Source organism: Cuculus canorus, chromosome 12 (assembly GCF_017976375.1).
Source record: "Cuculus canorus isolate bCucCan1 chromosome 12, bCucCan1.pri, whole genome shotgun sequence".
NCBI classification, from domain to species: Eukaryota; Metazoa; Chordata; class Aves; order Cuculiformes; family Cuculidae; genus Cuculus; species Cuculus canorus.
Window position 1 is genome coordinate 16,115,496 of NC_071412.1, and position 22,206 is coordinate 16,137,701.

Here is a 22,206-nt window from a genome sequence, read left to right on the forward strand (position 1 = left end):
CAGAAAAGCTATGGAAACCATAACTGATATCAAATCAAGACAGAAAACATCCCCATGGCCAAGACATAAAAATGATTTTCCAAATTCACATCCGTTTCTGCTGCGTTCGCCGAGTTTACCCATGAACAGCATCCTTGGAAGTGGGAAAAGAAGCAGTGGAGGGATGGATCAATGCAGCTAAGGTTAGCAAAGAAAGGCTCCCGCAGCTCCACTTGCTCCCTTTTTAAATTTCCCCCACCACATTGGAAAAATTTACCATTTCGGAGTCACTGTAACAGGCCTGCCCCAGCCGGGCTGCAGGCACTGCCTCGGGATGAGGAGGTTGGTCAGAGGAGAGAAGAAACTCAAAATTGCCATCGTAATCATCTTCCTCCGTATCCCCCTCCCCATCAGCAAAAGTACCTCTAGTCAAGAAATCGGAGCGCGTCCGCGCCATGCGGGCTTTCTTTTTATGGGTCGGTCTGGGAACCTGCTTGACCAAATGATAAAAGAAACAAACAAAAAGGTTTTTAAAATAAAAAGGATGTTCTACTGATGTTTGGCGTCATAGGGTAAGTCAAGAATGGCCTTAAGACATCTCTCAGTAACATGGCACCCCAGGGAGGGGACACAATATTACAGGTTAGGCTAAAAAAAGACCAGGAAAAACAAAAACCGAGACAGCATGGTGAAAAACGACAATTGTGGATGTTATGCAAATGTACATTAAACCACACCAACATAAGACTTCATTGGACAGTGTTTGCCATCAGGACTATGAGATCCTTTTTATCCAGAGCTGCTATGAATTAATGCTCCTGGAGGCTTTTTTCAAGAGAAGGTGTGAATCCTCCTTCCCTGTGTCTAGCAGCCCTTGTGCTTTATAGTTCATTTCTTATAAGCTTTTGAAGGAAAACTGGCAGAATAAGGGGTTTTTTTCAGCCCCTGTTCAATTAAAAGAGAAAATAAGAAAGCCACAACTTACCTCTCCTCTGCCAGACCCCGGAATCTTAAAGGGCTTCTTAGCTATTTCACCCTTGGAGAGGCACTGATGACTTGCTTCCCTGCTGAAACACAATGAAACAGAGATGTTTCATCCTCTCCTTAAAGCCTTCCCACTGCGCTGGCCCAGCTTGAAGGAGCGTATAAGTGCACAGCCCAAGCAATCAAGACCAAAATTGCAAGTTCAAGGTCACGGGCTTTTGGAATCACTTTTGAGTTCTTCAGGATTACAGTTAATACCAAAGAATAAGAAGATGTGAAGTTCTGCCTGCCAGCTCTACCCATCACGGTACCTTCACGGTATGGATGGTACCTTCTCACTTCTGTATTCCCAAAAGTGATTGTTCTGTTACAGAATAAAAAATGAAAGACTGGAATTTTTAATACTTTTTTTTTTCCTTCTGCTCATTCTGTGCCTGAACCAGGAAAAGAACTGGGAAGATTTTTCTTTGGGAAAGACTACTCTCAAGTTTACGCTTCCAAACCAATTGTCCAGGACTTCACGCAGATTATTATACAAACTGGTTCAGAAGGAGAACATTCTTGCTTTGCATCTAACATAGCATTAAAACACATACCTATTCAAAGCTGCTTTTTGCTCAGCTCACTCTTCCTGCCATCACTTCCAAATAAAACTCTCATCGTGCCCATGTGCCAGGGACGCCGCTGGGTCTATCGAGTGGCAAAGGGCTATTTTTTCATTGATGGTTCTTTTTCACGCATGTCTGGACTTACTTATAAGAAACTGCACAGATTAAAGGGGAATCTTCTCCTGTCATAACGGCACATAAACCACAAGACTACTACACGTGGAGGTACCTGGAGCTATCGACAGCAAACATACACTGGTAGCTTTTGCCTCGGAAATGGTGCAGCAGGATTTTGGGAGGGTTTAAGTCCTTTTTGAGCTAAATGGCTCTCGAAAATCAGGCACAGCAGCTTAAACAATGCAATAGAGTGGAAGCAAATGTTGTCCCAAGATCTTGCTGTGGTCTCTAGCCCCTGTGCTGGAGCAGCCCATCGTTTAAACAATGTGACAGAGCTGAATGACTGCTAAGCCCATTAAGCTATGTGTAATTATATATGTAAGCGACATGCTGCCAAAAGCACATTCATACCCCAAACTCCCTCCGGACAGCTGTTGTTTTTCAATCTGCATTGTCCGAATGGCTTTGCTAGCTGTGTTAATTCTACAGCAAAAAAGAAAAATCCTGGAATTTTCTGTCTGATCTACTCATTCTACTCAGATCACCCCAAAATTCAAAGGAATTTTTCTTCATGTTTTACCTTGACAAATTAACTCCTATCACCATTCAACTAGGGTAAATGAAAACAGTGTGACTCTCTTTCTATTAACTCCCTTCACCTGTTAATGTCTATCATTACCTTCCCCGGTTTACATAACGCCCATCGCACAGAAGACTGAGAAATCACACTTCTAGCTTTTCTCTCTTTTCCTCTGATGTCTGCCTACTTGTCGCTAGAAGATCAAGAAACCCATCTTAGTTTCACTAGGGGTTTTGTACAGTCTCCAGAAAGAACATTCCGGACCGTTTGTCTCAAATAGTCTCTTGCAGAACAAAAAGCCTATGGAGAAAGCTTACAGAGAAAAGACATCATATTTTTACTCACTGGAGGCCAAAAGGATTGTCTTTTGGTGTGAAGAACATGGCATTTGCCCTTGTCTCTTCGGTCGCCTGGTTGGGCACTCGGGGCTGCCGGAGGCGCTCTGTCCTTGAGAAGTGGCTGCCTGGGAGGTCCTTGGGGTCCAGAGACAGTCTGGAATGGCACTGGGGTTCTAGCACTGGCCCCAGCTGATCTTCCCTTTGCTCCATGAACATGCTGATGGGTCTGTCTTTTGGGGCACTGTGGGCTGGAGAGCTGCCCCTGGTCCCAACAGTGAGACCTTTAATGTCCACTGATGAGGACGGAATCACACCTGTGGTGGGGCCATGCTCCCCTCTGCTCTGGGGGTGCAGGATGAGGACTGACTGAGGCCGGCTGTCTGGTTTTTTGGTTGGTTTGAGGGAGGGCTCCTTCATTCTGCTCTGCTCAGTCCTCTGCAAAGCCTCCACCCTCCCTTGCTGCTCAAAAGCTTTGCGTTGTCTCTCCAGAATTTCCTTCTGCTGACGGATCTGCTCCATCATCTCCCTCTCATTTTGCAGCTGGAGTTGCTTTTGTCGTTCCTCCTTCTCCACGTTGAGCTTTTCCAGTCTCTTGATGACAGAGTCTGGAGAATGGGTCTGTGTCACAGTCGTTGTCCCACGTTCCTCTCTCTTGGCAGAGGACTTCTCCTCTTCCTCCCCTCCTAAGGCCCTGACCCGGTCTGGCTCACAGTCCTTCCTGACCTCAGAGAATGTAACTGTCCTCTCCTCTCTCTCCACTGATTTGTTCCTCAAGTTATTCTCTATGGGCTTCACTTTCACATTGTCTTGTGGTGGGATGTAGAAAGTAGGTAGATTGCTGGAAAGGAAGGTTTCTCTTGGATGAGCCTTGTAGATAACATTCTGGGGGTCACAGACCATGCGCTCCTTCATGGTGAGGTTATCAGGTAGCTCCAAGTCTGAAGGCATCCTTCTGCAACTGGGTAAATTGCTGTTCACATCCGCTGCACAGAAAGACTTCTGCAGATGAGCCTGGGGGCTGCTAGGCAAAGAGTCAGTGGAAAATGACTGTGCATCTTGCTCTTCTAAAACTAAGGAAACGAGTTTATTACTTGGGATATCTTCACAGCTTAACATCTCAAAGCTCCCTTGAGAACTTTCACTCTCTGGGGTTCCCTGAGGGGAATGAAGTGCCTCAGACACAAGCTCAGTGGACCACCGTCTCTCTTCTGAAGGTGACAGCCCACCAGTAGTGGACCGGACCTTGAGCAGCTCCAAGCTAAATTTTGCCTGTTCCAGTTCACGCATCCTCCGACTTTCTCTTTTTGCACGAACTACTTTTTTCTGGTTGAGATCCTCCAGCGACTTGGGTCTCTCTCTCACAATGACCTCCTCTTCGGTGTCCATCCCACTCTGGCTACTGGCTCTCTCGTGCTTTTTGTACAATAAATTTGCAGAAGTATCCAGTGGGTCCACGTGATTCACCTGATTATTGTCCATCAGTGATTTATGTTTCTCTAAAGCTCTCACTCGCTCTACAAATGAGCCATCTTCCCACTTAGATGGGTCCGAGCCCTTAATTTCCAAAACATCATCTGCCTCCAGTCCATCCTCTTCTTTAACTGAGAGGCCGTTTTCCAGCTGCTTATCTTTTAACCTCTGCTCTTTCAAAGCTCTAAACCTGCAAGTAAGCAGAAAAACAGTAAATATTATCCTCGGGCCCACTCACATCCCTTCAAGGCACTGCAGTGGTGGCAGCTCATCACCACCATCCTCATCATCATCACCATCTCAAGCAACCCTCCTCGCACATCTGGTGCAAGACGGTGGGAGCGCACATTCGGTTTTCAATCTTCTTCTCTTATGCCATCTTTCCCAGTCAAGGATTACCACAACGCACCTGGTAGCTCCTCTCATGCTGACAGCAGTGGGTCTAGTCTCCATCCCTGGTTTAGCTCGCTTGTAAGCTGATGGAGCCAGAAGAGCTCAACCCATTGCACACCCTTGGCTTCTCCATCTTCATCATCCTGCCTGGGCTGCCTGTGGTACAGCTAGTAGGAAATTCAGCCCTGCATCAAGAGTACTTTCCAACTCCCAGATCTTCCACGCTATGTCAAGGTGCTCCGCAGATTGCAGGCAGTGCCTCTGGAGAGCAAACCAAGACCTGTTTCACAGCCAGCAAGCCAAGACATGGCTGGAAACCCTCTCCCCTTTGCAGCAGTTGGCTCCGGTATCTCCTATCCTTGCGAGACTGCAGCAACCACACCGGTGAGCCAATCCGAGCTAAAAATAGGCTACTTAAACTAGTATTGCTGCCAAGGGCAGGCCAAAAAAAACCCAACTCATGAGTATTTACGGCCTCTACTGCCTACGTGCTCAAACCTAAAATAGGCTCTGCTTATTCTAAGAGTAGGACGTGCAGCTAAATAAACTCCTTTGTTAGAAAGCATGGGCAAGTGAAGGATCAGGGCAGGTCGGGACGGGGTCAGGGATCCTATGAAGGTACAGCATCTTCTGTAAGTCACCAGCGGTGCCAGAATTCACATCAACCACATCACTCCTCATTGGCTACTATCAGAAAACGGTTTCTTTTTTAATCAAGGCCGATGGTGTTTGTTACCTTTGCCGTGCTAAATATCCTCTGCATGCCGCTTGCAAGCAGATGACTTTGCTCCTGCTGGATGTGTACGACTGCTTTGCACGGTGTCCTCGCCAGGCTGCCTGGATGCTGGTGGCTGCGTCGTGCCGCCGCTTGGCATAGTCCCGCCAGCAGCTCTGGATGAGATGGGCTGCAAACTGCATCTGCAGGAACCTCCGCCTCTCCACAAAGCCACGCCAGTGAGTCTGGAGAACGACAGCGGCTTGGCTGAGGACAAGAGGGTCTGGGGATGGTTCACCTTGCTTTCCGCTCTGGTAACTACGCCAAAATCTCTGCAAACAGAGCAGGCAGGTCTTTGTAATGTTGCATGGGAATGGGAGAACACCTGCCGTCATGCAACTATTCCAGCTCCATCTCCCCCATTCCCAACTTATTATGGCTCTGGGAGCCAAATTCTGATTGTAATCTGCTTCTTTGGAAAGGGGAACTGTTTTTTACCCTACAGCTGTATCTGTAGGATTAGTGGATTGTAATTCGCAATGAAATCAGGTACCATCACCTACCTGTATGATCACAGCAGCTTGCCTTAAGCTCAGGAACTGCCTCCTGCAGAGCATGCTGCGGAACCAGCGCTGCAGCAGTGTGATCCGGCGCAACACCTCCTGGTGGAGCAGGTCCTGCAGAATCTGCCGCTCCCGCTCCTTCACAAAAACCTGGCAAAAAACACCCCCGAAACACTAGCATGGAAAGCTCCCACCACCGCAAATGATTTAATGCTGCTGATTTGTGTATCCTGGATGCCCAGGAGAAAGTTCAGCTACTGGTTTTAGTTAAGTCACTTCTAGCAGGTTTCTGCAGTTTCATCTACAGTCTGAATTGCAGAGCCTCCACTTTCCTTTTCGGGGAGGCAAAACATTAGCCATCATATCGAACTATGTCTACACACAGACAATTTTTTGACAGTTGCCTGGCCACAACCAGACTAGTAACATGGTTTAACACAAAACCCTAATATTCCTTACTATTTTGCATTAACAATATTCAAAGCTTCATTTAAACCATTGGCTTCTGACAAGCAGAAGAAAAATAATTTCATTAATTATAAACTACATATCTAGGATGTTAATTTATCATTACAGAAATGCAGGCAAATGTTATAACTGAATCTTGAATGTAAGTCTGAGCCGAGGATAAACATTTACCATTGTTCTTCCAACTTGGTAATTCTCTGGATCAAGTTTTATTTTCCTGAAGAAGTCATGGATATTGTGCTTAGACGGGCTGATTCCTTGCGGCAGAAGGACATGGAAATGATTGACAAAATCCTGAGAAGTCAAAAAATGACAACAAACATGTGGTTAGGCGGGTCCTACTGTGTCCCTTTCTTCCCTAAATAACAGGTTTGCTCCACTGACCACATGAAACAGGATCTATCGAGTGAGCAGAAGGACAGAGAGCATTTTGCGGACTGGGGAACATGAAGTTTCCTCCACCATTTGTGGTTTGATGAGAAACACATCAAAGCAAGGATCCAGCAACATTCAAACATCTTCCAGCGTGGGAGGAGAGTTTCTGCAGAACCCAAGAGGTCATCTCAAGCCAAAAATGCTCCAAATTCTCAGCAAGGCCCTCTACGGAAGGGAGTTACCAGCATCTGCAAAGCATCCCTGAGATGCTCCATCAACTACTGCTGTGAGGATTCAAAGAGCGGAGGAGGTACAGGAGGAGAGATCCATGCTCTCAGCAAGAAAAAATGGAGCAATTTTCCTTCTCTGAACAGCTGCCGCACAGGACACATCATCTGGCCCAAAGCAGCTGCCAGCAGGAAACAAATCCGCACCAACAAAACATGAAAGGACCGACATGTGCGCAAAATCTGGCAAAAACACAGAAAAGAAGAAAACAGGAAAAGCTGGATAACTCCTGAGCACTTTAGAGGACGCCAATCACCCTCCCACTGGGACACAGCCAGCACCGACACGATGGGGCGAATGCCATTCCCAGGTGATCTCAAAACACGCACAGAAAAGTGCATGCAAATTGGATTCCTTTTCTTGCCAAAAGGAAGTCCACATTACAAAAAAATGCAGCTTTGGTTCAAAACCTACGACATTGTCTGCAGAAGGGACCTATCCACCTCGGGCTTGATCAGCTTGCTAGAAATCACCAGTGCAGCAGTGCTCCATACCAGACATCAACCTCTTACTTCAACTGCCTCACATGAGCTCTAAATCCATTACCTCGTTACAAAACCAAGCTAGCAACGTTCACACAACTACGTTAACGATGCTAAAGGTGGCAAAAGACTGAAAATATTTTCCCCAACCTGGAAAGAGTATTTGCAGCTGTATCCTGACTGGCGAATGCGAACAGTCTCCAGCATCCCCGTGTACCGCAGCTGCCTGAGCACCAGGCTGTCACTGAACCGCAAGGGCAGCTGGAAAGGGAAACACAGGCCAACAATAAGAAAATATTTCCTTTAACTGAAGCTTTCGAGCACACGGATGGCTAAACGGATTCAGCAGATGTAGCGCATCTAAATAACATGCGCATTGGCAATGATGATAGGGGAGAGAGGGAATGCGGGTCCCCAGGAACCTGCACTAACCCCACTGGGGCTGAATCTTGCTTGCTTACAAGAAGCCACCAGGTGGGGACTTCCAAACAGCTAACTAGATATATAAAGCTATAAAGATGGGGTTTTGGAGCTCCTGAACTGAATAAAGCCACTGCCAAGGGCACAGCTATTCGGTAAGACTGTGAGGAACTAAATAACCTAGACCTAAAGCTTCACCTTTAAACACCTGGATAGAACTCCAAAGGATTATTCCACAAGAAAACATCAGTACTGTAACCTTCATTTTAAACTGAGGGTCCTCAGCCCATGAGATAAATCAATGCTCAAAGCCAAATTCAAGAAATACAATGCATCACTGAGTCACCTGGAATAACGTGGCTTGTTCTAAAAAATGTCTGCTTTTATCTGTAGAAACTTTGTTTTAAAGAAGCTTTAGGGCTCAGTAACAGCACAAGTGTATTCATGGAGCTGTAAATCTCTACTACAGGTGGCAGGAGCTTCAACAAAGTCAAATTCGGTTTTTGAAGCATTTTATATATACCTGTTTCTACAACTACAAGAAAAGCCTACGCAGCTCATCAAGAGCAACACCCACATGGTAACACCCATGCTTCCCATTGCTCATACACAAATATCTTCTAAATCCAACTCGATTTGGGACTTTCTTTTCTTTTTAACCCCCTCATAAAAATTCCCAAGATGATTTCTAGCAGCACTGCTTTCATGGGATAGGATTTACCTTTTCCGCATTGGAACGAATGCATTTGACAAAATAAGGCTCTGCTTGGCCAAGGGTCTCCATCAGCTTGTTGAGAGATGCCTGCAACAGAGAAAACATCTTCATCCGGGAAATGGAGAAGGGATCATGACAAGTAGTGAAAATTTTCCTCTGTCTAAAGCAACTCCACGCAGCATTTATTCCTGATTTTTAATTGTCAAAGCCTTATTGCTGGCCTAGAAAGGAATTTCCTTACTGACAATTTTGCAAAGGGAAGAGCTGGCAGCTTTCCCTAATCACTACTTTCTGTCAACTGCCTGTGCCCTTCTTCTTGAGCAAACTCCCATTCTGCCAAGTAGCTTAGATTATAATTATTTTTAAAGCTTTTGAACCCACAGTGCTTCATAGGCTGGTTTTAGAGGAAAACATGTTCAATATTGGCATATTCCTGGCCATATTCCTCTGCTGAAATGCACAGTTGAGATGACTGAGAAGCAAGGCTTCTTTAGGTTCCCATTTTATTTTTCCCTTTATTGCTGCATCATTATTAAACGCCTACCCTATAAAAATGAACTCATATTGGCATCACTGCTACACACAATCGCTCCAGTGGGATGTCACACCAAGTTATGCCTCCACCTCATAGGTCTAATTTCCAAGCACATTACTGACATGGTATTAGTAACGTGCCCCGGAGTGGATTACTCCTGATTTTAACAGTGTTTAAAACTCAGTTGGTCTAAAAGACATTCTGTTGCGTACTTGTAATAAGCAGAGTTATAAATTTTTGAAGATACGCTTGCAGGAAGACTTTATTTCTCCTTCTGAACATTTTAAAGACATTTACAGGAAGGCTTTCATGTTTAGAAAAATTTATCTTCATACAGGACCTGGAGAAGATCCCCTACACGTGCAAAGCAGCTGCATTATGCATTTATTAACTGCATGCAAATGTCTCCCCTCACCCCCATACCAGGGAAGAGTGGGGACATCACGACACAGCAGACCTCCACTGACACAACCCCAGTTTTCTTGAAAGTAGGCTGAAATCACTTTTAATCACTTTTTTTTTTTTTTTTTAAAAAAAAAGGCCTATTAGGAGCCATCGCTCAGCACTGATGTTGCAGCTCCCACTGTGCCTCACGCTGGGCTGGTGGGAGGGCAGGGAGACACATGGGATGCAACTCCCTCCCAAAAATCCCTGCTGGAAGCCCGGCAAGCAAAGCACTCCTGGCACTTGAAATCATGGAGATCGGATTGTTCAGCGACCACCAGCCCTGTAGGAGGGGGTATTTCCATTTCATCAGCAGCCAGCAACATCCCATGTGCGGCAGATGGTGCAGCCACCCTCTGCCATCTGGCACAAGCCCTTGTCATCGGGAATCAGTAAAGGACACATAAGGTCCCTGGATTAACCACATACTCTGCTCCTTTATCCCTCTGCCTGCAAAACTTTCCAGCCACCCACTCCTTCACTGCCTGTATTTGGTGTTGCAGGGTGCGATGAATCATTTCAGCATCACCCCACGCTAGACAGGGCAGCATCCTTTGCTCTAGGGTACCGCTTGTACGCCAGATAAAAGGGGAGGCTACGCATCTCCACGCTGCACTTTAGGGACCAGCAGTCTAGTCTGCAGCCACAAAAGCCATCACTGCTCTTTCAGCATCCTCTAATACAGCTATTTCACCTACAGATTACCCTAAGCCCAGGCATGGTTAAAATCAATAGGAGACGAGGCAGCTGCGAGCCTAGTGTGCAGGCACCAGCCACAAGGCTGCATCAGAAAAAAAGAATCAAAATGTTGTGATAGGAAACATTTGTATTTCCTGCCTGTGACCCAATTCCCTGCGCTGCAATTTTATTAGCCTGCTCTTGATAAAAAAAAACGATCTTGCTGGCTTGCACCAGGCTGCTCTCTCGAGAAAATGCTTCTCTCTTATGCGTGTTAAATGAAATTAGGGCTGGGAGTGCCCAGCGTTTGTCTAAGAGGAGAAGCAGGCAGTCATACCAAAGCTGCTGCCAAATTAAATATGTTTTTATTCATTTAAATAAAAGGATGTGTTGTAGACGCAGCTCCTATGTTGTCAAATCACCAGTGGGGAACCTCAGAAAGCATAAGGCAAAGGTATTTGAATGTTCTGCTTTGCTCCATAGGGGCAGGGGGGGAAATCTTCACAGCATTCAGTGGTCTTTCATTCGTACGTGCTGTAAAAATTTATATCAAAATCTCAATTGTGCATCCCGAGGCTTTTTAGAGTTTCATCTGAAGGATGAATAGGTTTCAGTAAGGCATTTCTCTCCAAGCCATCCCCATTTCAAACACCCACCGACCCCCACGGCACTGTATGAATTAAACTCTGCAGAAGTGTATTTTAGTATTAGTAAAGTGTATTTACCAAGCATACCATTAGACTAGACTAAGCTTTAAATATATATATATATAGATGTGCATTCTCCAAAGTATATACAAACAGATTTATATATGTGTGTGCATGTATACATTTAATTAATTAAGCTTACCCAGATCTACGCGTGGAGACTAAAAATGACCTACATCTCAAAAAAAAGCTGAACAAAATTACAAGTCAAAAGCATGCCAGACTTGCTTAGAAACCAATTTTTAACTAAAAAGCTGCTTTATAATATTACCGCCTGCTTGCGCATGTGTCTTGTAGCAGTTTCCAAGCCCTTGTGTGCATATTCGAGGATAATTTTCGCTGCAGCTATTCCTAGGGACAGCTGGCTGACACATAGTGCCGACAACACAACAAACGCTTATCAATCCCCCCTCTGAGCTTCTACGCCTGCCCGGATGTAATGCCGCAATATTTCGACCTTTCTGCCACTATTCAAATTCACATTCTGGCTAGCTTGAAAACAGACTGAATTTCAGATGCTGAATGCAAGTAAAAAGACTGTAAAAACGTTGGTTTGGGATTTGGTGGTTTCTGGATACGGCGGTGAAAGTGCCACAATGCAATGGTTTGGGAAGTGAGGTACCAGAGGAGAGGGATGCACCAGCATCTCTGCTCTGCAGCTCATCCTCACATCCCATCTTATTCCAACGCACCATCCCCTACAATACCCACCATCACTCTTTTTTCTCTCCATTTACACCATTTGATACCTGCAAGGTGCCTCCCAGCTTACCCAAACCAGCTCCTCAGCTGAGTTTATGTCCTAAATGGTGCTGAGGATGGGACAGGACAATACTTGCAAGTGCACCCAGGAGACCCGATGCAGGTATTTGCTTTAAATTCACCTCTCTGTAGCAAAGGCAAAGGATTACCTGGAACTGGGCACTGATGCTGGGTGGTTTTTTCTTCTTATGGAGATGGAGGAGAGATTTGGTAATGCGGTCATGCAGCGTCAGGTTTGTTAAGTGCTTGAGGGACTTCACATCCAGCATGTGCTGTGCAAGAGAGAGACTCCATTTGTTCTTCATAAATATAAGAACAACTAGATCTTATCGCCACGTTATCTGTTATATCCCTCTCTATACCTTCTGCAGGACTTCCTTAGCTGACTACCCTACTTAATATTATCGAGGAAACATCGAGGAACGGTTCGAAAAGTTGCTCTGCAATATCTGTTCAGAACCAGACCACCCAAATCACACTCCTCTGAGCAACTCTGAGGGCTTGCCAGGGACATCTTTGACCACAGAAAATTTGGCTCTTGTATCCACTAAGGGTTGCAGATGAACTATTCCCTATTAATGAAGAGCTCATCATTTAACTGCGCCTCTCCAGGTGCAATGTGTAGCAGAGAAAAGTAAAACCAAAGTCTGCTCCTCCTGGTCCTCCATGCCCAGCCACCAAAGTGGCACCAGTAAAGACCACAACGAGCATTGATCTTCTAGATACAACAGATCTCTTGGCATCTCTCTAAAAACGCAGCCAAGATGAAGGGAATATGAACATTAGACAAACCTGCTACCAGGTATCAGCCCTCTTGCAAAACCTACCTGCTCATTTTATAGATTTAATTCCCAAATTTAATAGCACACACATACTCTTTCTCAGGAGGAGGGAAAAAGGAGCCAGAGTAAGTGTAAGAATGGAGGATATAAGCGCTAATACAGTCCCCTCTCAGAGCTAAAATCCTTTGGTTTTACAGAAATTAAAGAGCCCTGAAGAGAGCGGAGTTGAACAAGGTCTTAGACACAAGAGGTCTTATAGCCATCAGCATCTAAACATTGTACCTACGGTCTCAACCCAGGGACTGAGAACGTAAAAAAACCCCTTGCTCACCTTCGGGAGATTGAGTTTGGCTTTGAAGTTCTTATTTCGCCTGGATAATAAGATAAAAATTGGCTCAGGTTAATCCATGTGTGCAAGTGCAGAATGGAGGAGTTCATGAAGCAAGCGCTTTAAAATCCCCTCTAGGAGCTGTTTTCTATAACCTGCCCCAAATTAGGGATGTTTCTGCATGCCGCAAACGAGTTCTACAAAGCTAGTTGCATAAGTTGGAGAAAAAGGTGTCCGAGTAAAGGAACAGTTACATTAAAAGTAACACAGACACCAGTAATTTGGGTTGAACACAGGAGCGGCGTCACACACTGACAGACCACTCTCCTGATTTCTCATACCCTACATTAACTCCAGCTACCCCAATCAGTGTTCTCTGAACCTTCTGATGAACCATCGACATCATTTCACCGCCTTACTTGTAATGAAAACTTTGATATCACGTTAAAAAAATGTGACTGCATTACTTTGCTCTAATATCTTGAGACTGGTCTGACCATTCATTCCTTCTCTTTCTTCTCTGCATCTGTCATTACAAATGGATGATAAGAGTTAAATAAATCAGAAGTGTAAAACATAACTGAGTCGCTTTCACCCAACCATGAAACGTCTCCAGGTCTACTTGAAACCCTGATATTTTTATATTCTAGCTATTTACATTCCTCTAACTCCCCATGCTGCTCATTACACTCCAGGAATAAAGCCAAAATCCCCTCCTTTTGCACTGACATGAGGATGCCGTGGGCCCTCTCCAGCAGCTTGCTGTTTGTTGCGTTGACGAATATCCCATCTTTGTCTAGGAAGGTGCCAGGGCTGGCAAGCCTGCTATGCCGCATCCCCATCCGTCCATTCCAACCAACTGCGTAGGCATCGCTGCAACACCAAACATCGCACAGTGTTAGGAAGACATAAAGCCCCCTGGTTCTATGACAAAATAAAAAATAAGATCATAAAATAATCCACCAGCAGAAAATGACAGACACCACTTTATTCTTTTAACCATAAATCCGCAGCCATGGGGGGAGTTAATGATGTCAGACACCACATGAAATGATCAGCTAATTAAGAACCTCTTAAAAATCAAATATGCATAAAAGGATCAAAACTATCACCAGGAGAGTAACAGCTTCCAGTCCTCCCAGTCCCACGGCTTGGGTCTGCACTGGTCTGAAGGATACAAAACTATGACCTCTGCCATCAGCCTTCCCATCGTTAATAGTCACAACTCTAGATGATGGTGGTGCTGACTCCGTCTTTCCCAATTCATGCAATCATTTCATTAGGAAAAGGAAATATCATTTGCAATAATGATATTATTTGCCACAGACGATGGATGCCAGCCCCAGCGGGACTGATGGGTTGGCCCAGAATCACCCACTGAGACCTGATCACAAATCACTCGCCCAAGCTGGTTGTCCTTGGTGTGAAGCAGAAATGCTTTGGTCTCTGGAAATGCTCACCTGGCTGCAAAAGGACTGAAGGGAAGGGAGAAAGGAATCAAAATCCTCCCTTGGAGGAAGGAAAATGGATACTTGACAAAACCCCACAGCAGGGCAGATAGTTTCCAGAGCTGAGGACCCTCCCTGTGGTGTCTGGGGTTACACAAAGCCTCTCCTGGGCTGCACCCAACAGCAATACTTTTGATTTCTGGAGTGGGTTGTCTTTTTTGTTGTTGTTTATTTATTCATATCTTGTATTTTAAATCTCTATCAGTCTTGAAGAAACTATCATATGAAATAAAAGTGACCTAAGGTAGGATGTGGGGTCTGCAATCCCCCAAGAGTTATCTCAGGAAGGAAAAAAGGGAATAGGAGGAGACTCAATGCAGCACCAGTCTTCTTGTCATGAGGATGCCGAAGGACACGGTGGTTTAAAATGAAGCCTCCAGCACAGGTCACTCCAGAGGTCTAGCAACGAGGCAGCCCTTTGCCTTAAAGTCTTGATTTGGAGGAAGGGCAAATACCAAGTGTCATAAAGAAATTAAAAAATAAGGCATGTAAAATTGATAATTGAGCCAGCTCAAAGCCTGGAGCACCGTGACGCTGTAGTGCGAGTTGCCTTGCAGCCTTGCTGCAGCACTTTGCAAGTTCCTTCCTAGCCCCATTAAATCAGCATTTTGACAGGGATCAGTATTAAAAGAAAGGATGAATCACAGCAATGTAAGCCCCTGGCTGAGCACTCTGGGACCTGCTTTTTTAAGCAGCCTATTCCATTCAAGAGAGGCCAGTGAGAAACTTTAATACCCAGGTGCTCTCTCCTGTCCACCTTCCTTCTCTTTACAAATAAGGTCCCATCCATCAAACCCCTCCTATTTGCAAGTGGGAGGGAGGGGTGCAGAATCACTGGATGATGGGCACCACTAAACCTCAATGGCCACTTTTGGGATCTACAACCCCAATGCACTCAGGCTTAAGACAGACTGCGGTCATACGGACTGTGAATAAGACTAGAGCAAACCCTAGAAATTCCCTTGTGGTTTTGAAAAAATAAAAAAAAAGATAGAATGGCAACTCTGTTTATTATGGACATTTTAGGATTGATACGTGCACATGGTGACCAACACAGCTGCTTTGATACTTGGTAGGTCAATCACCTCACCAAGCCCAACTGTTTAGAGTCAGATCAATCAACATCTGCTTTCCTGCATGGTGCTTAGACATTATTGCACGTAAACCACTTTCATCAACAGACATACAGTGGCAGGAAAAGAGAGCTCAAGCGGCTTTGGTTAGTGATGGCATGGCTTTCATTACTCGACAGCCAGTGAAAGCACTTCCATGGTATGCTGGCTTCCGATGCTCTGCTGAAGCCTGGATTCCCCTCCCCCAGCATGTGCAAACCACTGGGTTGCTTTCTTCTGAGACCAGAGGAGAGTGCTTGGCTCGCTAAACCCTCTGCAATGACTTCCTGCATGATGTCATGCCTCAAATTTGCTTTTAGAAACAAGCCCTGGGCTATCCTGTGGGTTGGATGTACGATTGCAGACTTATCTGTAACCACATGATCATGAGATGGCTTTGAAAGCAAATTCCTGTTTAATTTAGCTCTGTAAATCACTTGCCGGTCTATCTGTTGGAAAGCTGTTAAGAGTACATCTCTCTTCTATGCATGACACCTTCACCTCTGTATTTACTCCTTCTCGCTCAACAAGTGCGATTTAACTGAAATAACATTTATCAAATGTGATATGACTCTTCAGATCAAAACTGTGACTTCAGATGAAAATAATCCACAACGAAAGGTATCAAAATCACCTGCCTACTCCAAAAGCGCAGTCTGGATTTTGGAGATCTCCTGAGACCTGATTTGTGCTTTCAGAAGGAAGGGGCACAGATGACATTTGGGGACCCATCACTGATGGTGCCCAAGAGAAGCAAGGATCATGGCACAATGCTACTGAGGCACCACACCAGGAGGCACAGAGGAGTGAGGACAGCTTCAAGAGTACATTTTCTGAAAATATATCAGTAAAGGGAGTAAACTGCCTGTCCTGACCCCATTGTTAGGATATGACTGCTGAGGATGATGGAGAGAAGACACAGTATTTACTGCCCTTGATTCTGGCTGTTGAAGGAAGCTTGCCCGCTATGCTGGCATGGGTTAAGCCAAATAAATAGATCTGACCAGAGGCTGAACTCCACAGTAAACAGATTTGTCCCCCTCATTGTCTGGGACAGTTTCCCTGCCTTTACAACATCATCCTTCTGAGATAATGGAAATGTTTTGCATCATGACAATAAGAGCAGCTCAAGCTGCTGCACTAACGTGCCTCGAAAGCTGGAACTGTACAATCAAGAACAGCCCCATCCCATTTCGCAGATGTTCTTGATGCACCAACATCAGATTTGAAGGCTTGCTAAGAGAAACTACAGAACTTCTCTTATCCACATGAGATCTCCACAGGGACAAAGTTTCATGTTACATCACATCAGGGAAACCTGCACAACCAGTGATGTCAGGAACAGTGAACTTCACCTCTGGAGACATCAACCTTTTCTGTCTCAAACATTACCAAGTACCTACCTACTACTGTCTTAACTCAACAGATTAGAGCCACAGTAACTATAGCTCTAGGAGAAAAAAAAAGAGGAGTGGGAAAGACTGATGTGAGGGCAAGGAGGCTTGCATAACCTTCCCACAATAGGGTGAGATTGCTTGTACATGCTGGGTTTCTGCCCAAATTCAAGAAGTGGCACAAATTTATGAATTCAATCCAAGATTTTGATGGAAATCACATCCTCTCTGACTACTGAAAATAGCCAGCTTGCAATGATATAAGAATACTCCATTCTCCTTCAACAGAAAGCCACCACCACTCTCAAAGGGAAGAAATTCAGGGCAAGTGGGATATTCAAGTCTTGATGGCACTCAGAGGGCATGTGATTAACAAAGCTTGACAGTAAGACTTGTTACCCTAGACAAGAAAAGGAACAATGCATATCTAATTTCTGTTTGCCATTAAAGCCAGTAAAAAGTTAGTTTAATAATTTGTTTGGAGGATATTTTATATTGTTTGGATTATATTTTATATTGTTTGGAATAGAAGCCCACTGAGATGCAAAGACCATTACGAGAGATTTGATGGACATTTTTCAGGAGGCAGTCTCAGACTCCTCTCAACTTGTTTTGATTTTCCTGTGAAACTCCATGACACATGAAGTGATGCAGCCATGAAGTTATACCTAGACAGCTGCGGCTCCAAGCAATCGTTTTAGGAGCTGAAGATGCTCAGATCATATCTTTCCCCAGCACACACACACTTCTGCTCAGAGGGAAGCACACAGGCACTGTACCCCTTTAGAGGTGATATGGGATAATCAAACTTTCTAAGGTCTGCAGAGGGATAGCACAAGAGTAGCTGGAGAAAAGAGGAAGCATTGGCGCTGAGACATTATTTTGATATGAAGACATTTTCTTTCACAAGCAACTCAATTCTGAAATAGATTTGGAAAACCTTTTGCAGAAGAAGCACAGATCTGCACCTTGAAGGACAGACCTGACTCTCAAGTGAAAGAGCCTCATTACACAGTTGATTGAACGGCCTGAACCTTCAAGAAAGTATTAAAAAGTAAAACTGTACATAAAAACTCCAAAAATCAAGCCGTTTTGAAGTTAACATGCTTCTCTCCCTTAAAAGCAAGTAAACACTTGACAAGGTACCATCTCAAGCCCCATAACTTCCCAGGTCCTCCAAAGTCAACGGTGCCTAGAGCACCATCACACTGCTTGTGGGCAGTTTCGCACCCAAACACACCACTGGGTTTTTCACTGCAGAAAAATCCTCAGTAAATTTTTATTTCCTTGTTATCAGCACAATTTTTTTTTTTTCTTTTTGCAAGCTTCTTAAAACCCTTGTATGCCACACAAATCACAATTGCTGCCTTTAGATGGAGGCAAATATCTTTCCCTGACTTGTCAGGCAAAGATATTGAGATATCATCACACAGCAGAGAAAGAACAAAGACACAACAAAATTAACATCAAGCTGGGAGAAACACTAATACAGTCATTTATAGGAGCAGACAGTGCTCTCCCATCCTATATTTCCTTGCCCTGCCAACATAAAAGCAGGAGACTTACCGCTGGGTCCTCTCGTTGATGGTATTGACTCCCTGGAGATCTGAGAGCGGTGTCCGCGGGCTCTTCCGAGTAATACCTAAAGTAGTACATGGAAAAAAAAAAGTTTCTACCTGGCTCTTCACCAAAAGGCAGTTAGCATAGCCATAGCTTAGTGCTGAGTACAGCAAGGAGGAGCATGTACGTGTCATGGCACGTGCTGGGCATACAAGGGTGCCAGGGACGCTGACATACCCATCACCTACGAAGTTCTACATCTCTGCTGCAGTCATCACCCTTATGAGTAACACTGTTTACTCAAGCCTAGTAACTCCCCTCCCACACATGCACGTTGTGTTAGGGACATGTTGTCCCTGCTGGTAATCAAAAAGAGTGAAGGAAGAGGTTGCTGTGATGGAGGGGACCAGCTACCTGTGTTCTACATGTCCAAAATATTCCTAAGCTTTCCGCTGAACATGGGACAACCCAGTTGCTTGCATGGGCAAAACACCTGGTAGAGTGCTTGGAAAAATGGCCATTTACTCCTTGCGCACTTCTTCCCTTCCTACAGATATGTGGACAGGGCCAAGTCATATGTGCCGCACAAGGAGACTTTATAGCCTATTGAACCTATATTCTTTGATAGGGGTAGATTTAGAGCAATTCATAATTAATAAACAGCCAAGGAATTTACCACGCATGGTTACAGAAGCAGACGTTTCAAGCTGTCATTTTCCCAAAAGTGGAAATGTTTTATAACCAAGCATTTAGGAAGACAGAAGACAATTTTCGTAGACAACAAACCCACTTTTCAAGTCACTAAACTGGAGATACTTAAAGACCCAATAAGCCTGAATTTGACATGAAAATAGTCGACCAATTTTTTAACTGCCTTGAAATCGCTGCTGTGAGACAGATTACATTGCAGTGCTTGCTTGAACGTGAGGAAAATGTATATTCCTTCACCCTGAGATTTCTACAGCAGAAAAAAAATTGCAAGAAAACTCTCTCTCTAAGAAGCCACAGCTAAGTTTGTAACAGAAGAGGAAGAAGGAATATCGTATTTCCTTCTCCCAGCATCTATCATTTTCCTATTTAATACAGCCCAGCTGCTGATCTAAAAGGTATCATAAGGATCTTTTAATTTTGAAGATGAACACAAAGCAAATCTACGGAAATCTGAGCCTATCCTGCTGACCCGCCATTCCTCAGAGCCTCACATTTCTAAGAAAAAGATGAACTCCTACCAAAGCTCAACAGGCAACATCCCTTTAACGGGACAACTACAATCCTCCTCTATGTGTTGAGAAATAATAACAGCTTGTCTGGAAGCCTGAACATTGGGCAGGGAGATGCCTGAAAATGTTGATGGTCCGCTTGGTTAAGTCATTAAATCTGAAGATGTAAGTGTATAACTATACCAGAAATATGAGCAAAAAAAAAAGGAAAAAAACCCAAACAAAACAGGAATGCATTGCTGAATGTCATCTTTGATCCTGCCTGTGCTGCAAAGCAGGACCAAATCACTCCTGCTGAGAAGGATTTGCAAACTCCAACTCCAGAGATCTTTTGTGAAGCCAGCCAGATAATCTATCCGAGTGCTTAGCTACGCCTAGAATCCAAAACTATCTTTTTAAATTTCTCTTGTTGCTACTTAAGCCATTGTTCATTACATTTCTTGGCCCGGGAGTGTTCTTTCACCTCTTTCAAGACTGGTACTTCTGTGCAAGAAATTGTTTGTTCACAACACAGAAACCCAATTGGAAAGGTGGGAAAAATAAGATTCATCATAAATCTGCTCAAAACACTGCATTGGTATTTTTGTAGCTAGTTTTCCAGTAAGAAAGCACCTGAAGTCTAGCTGTGTCTATTCTTTATATAGTACATATGCCTGGACACTTCCCCATTAAGGCACAGAAGGCTTGTCTAACTGAAAGCATTTAATGTAGCTGTGAGTGCCTGGTGACCAGCTCCAGAATTCATGAAAAATAGGCTTTCACTGGTATTCCAAAGATTCTTTTTTCACCTTTTTTTTTGGAGCAAACTCTGACTTCCTTCACTCTGGTACACAGGTTAAAAAGGATCGCATTTGACAAAGAAAGGCAAAAAGGTTTTAGATTTAATCCAATGAGTTCATGTGGCTCTGAGAATGCTGTATAGTGAACACAGGCTATTAAATTGTTTGTACACTGCATGCAAGGAACAGTGGTATGAGCAGAAACCACTCATTCCTTTCACCCAGCTCAGATACAGGCTAATCTATTTTACATTTCAGTGATAAAATTATTGTGACTTTTCAAGCACATTCTGTTTTCTTCAGCTGTAGAGCTTCAGAAAGACAGACTGATTTGCCTAACAGGTCTTTGCCCTCAGTGAGAAGAGCTTTGGATAATCCCAGTTTACTCTCTACTTATGAGCATCAACCAGCAGAGCTCTGGTCTTGAATGCAGAGATGTCTAAACCCAGTGTTTTGCTCTTGAGGAAGACCATAATTCAGCTGATAGACTCAAAGACATCAGGGAAGTGGCCGAGATGGTGAGGGAAGGGCAATCAGTCGGCTAAACAAGCTCAATACCAAGCAGCCTAAAGGGACTCTCAATAGATTCATCAAATCACTGTTTTCTCTCTTTATGCGCAACTGGAACTAACTGCTCGATTCAAGGCATGGGGATGGGTCCCTCTCTCAAGGATGACACAGTTATAACCTCATCTGACTTCAAAGAAAAGCCAACTCCCCGGGGCCAACCTCAGCCCAAGCATCCCTGCCTGTGGGGTGTACAAGCCCGCTAAATTCAGTATCAAAAAATTATACACACTCCAACTTCATTTTAGCCTGCCAAAGCCACGCCGCCTGGGGAAGCAGCTCGCAGGAGCACACCCTGGAAGAAAACGCAAATGATTTCTGAATGCAGAACATGAATTACTCGTTTTTCCGGTCAGATGCTCTCGGCCAATTCACAAACTATGGCAATGTTATTGTCAGATCCACGTGTTGGTTTTATCCTAAGAGAGACTAAACTGTGTGGACTAGTCTATAGTAAGTGAGGTATTAAAATGCTGAGCTCAACACTGAGCTCAGCTTCACTGCTTCACATTAAACTAAAGCTCTAAGTGTCAAGACTTGTATGAACTTCCCTCTTCACACCTAAGTAACTGCAAATTAAACCCTCAAAACCTCCCATTTTGCTGAGCTAACTTACAAATTAAAATTAAATTGATTAACTAATGGCAATTAAAATTACACTACTGAGTAGTTTCTTAGTAGTATCAGTAAGGTCATTTAGCACAACACCACATATTAAAATGTGTTGCTGTGTTACTGCTTCGTATTTCCTTTAACACTAGTAGCACTAGAGGAAAAAATAATGTAGTCTAAATTCAGATTTAAAAGTCTAAATAAGGCATTAAAACGCCTCTTCTCCCTCAATGCCACATGCTGCTGGAAGCATGAAAATCTGATATAAGACTACTATCGGGAAAAGCATATTTGTGAAGATTTAACATGCAACTACCATACTTACCGTGCCCAGCTCTGCAGAAAAAACCTGCATGGTTTGCATTTACACCTAAGTTGTTCAATGTTTAAGTTAGCAACTTGGGCTGAGGATTCGCCCTTGGAGACTGCATATAGCAGCGCTCTATGTCTGTAAGCTTTAATGTACAATATGAGGGAAAAGAATAATGGCAGAAATATTATATATCTAAAGATACAAGCATCAAATATATATATTTTTATAGATAATATAGTAGCACAGGCAGAAGTGTCCATGTCGTCATGCAGGATGAGTTTATTATGTGACAGAGGAGTGCGGAGGAAGAAATGGAGACCAAGCGCATCTTTACCCAACTCATTCTGTAAAATAACATTGCCAAGCGCTTTACTTTTAAGTAAAAGCCCTCGGAGACGGTATCTTCATAA

General features: G+C 44.1%; 1 protein-coding gene across 8 annotated transcripts in view; it reads right to left on the reverse strand.

Moving 5' to 3' along the window:
• The window catches only part of MYO9A (myosin IXA), a 163,264-nt gene that overhangs the window by 17,801 nt on the left and 123,257 nt on the right, over positions 1–22,206 (reverse strand). For 4 of the 8 annotated variants that reach the window (XM_054078252.1, XM_054078255.1, XM_054078251.1 and 1 more), the window contains 12 exons: positions 18,312–18,387; positions 13,461–13,604; positions 12,735–12,774; positions 11,771–11,893; positions 8,502–8,582; positions 7,511–7,621; positions 6,387–6,509; positions 5,748–5,897; positions 5,206–5,516; positions 2,614–4,266; positions 965–1,046; positions 257–469 (listed from right to left, as the gene is read on the reverse strand). In XM_054078252.1, coding sequence (XP_053934227.1) covers positions 257–469; positions 965–1,046; positions 2,614–4,266; positions 5,206–5,516; positions 5,748–5,897; positions 6,387–6,509; positions 7,511–7,621; positions 8,502–8,582; positions 11,771–11,893; positions 12,735–12,774; positions 13,461–13,604; positions 18,312–18,387 — 3,107 coding nt within the window. The remainder of the gene's footprint in view (positions 1–256; positions 470–964; positions 1,047–2,613; positions 4,267–5,205; positions 5,517–5,747; positions 5,898–6,386; positions 6,510–7,510; positions 7,622–8,501; positions 8,583–11,770; positions 11,894–12,734; positions 12,775–13,460; positions 13,605–18,311; positions 18,388–22,206) is intronic. The other 4 variants (XM_054078253.1, XM_054078250.1, XM_054078257.1 and 1 more) reach the window with 4 other exon arrangements.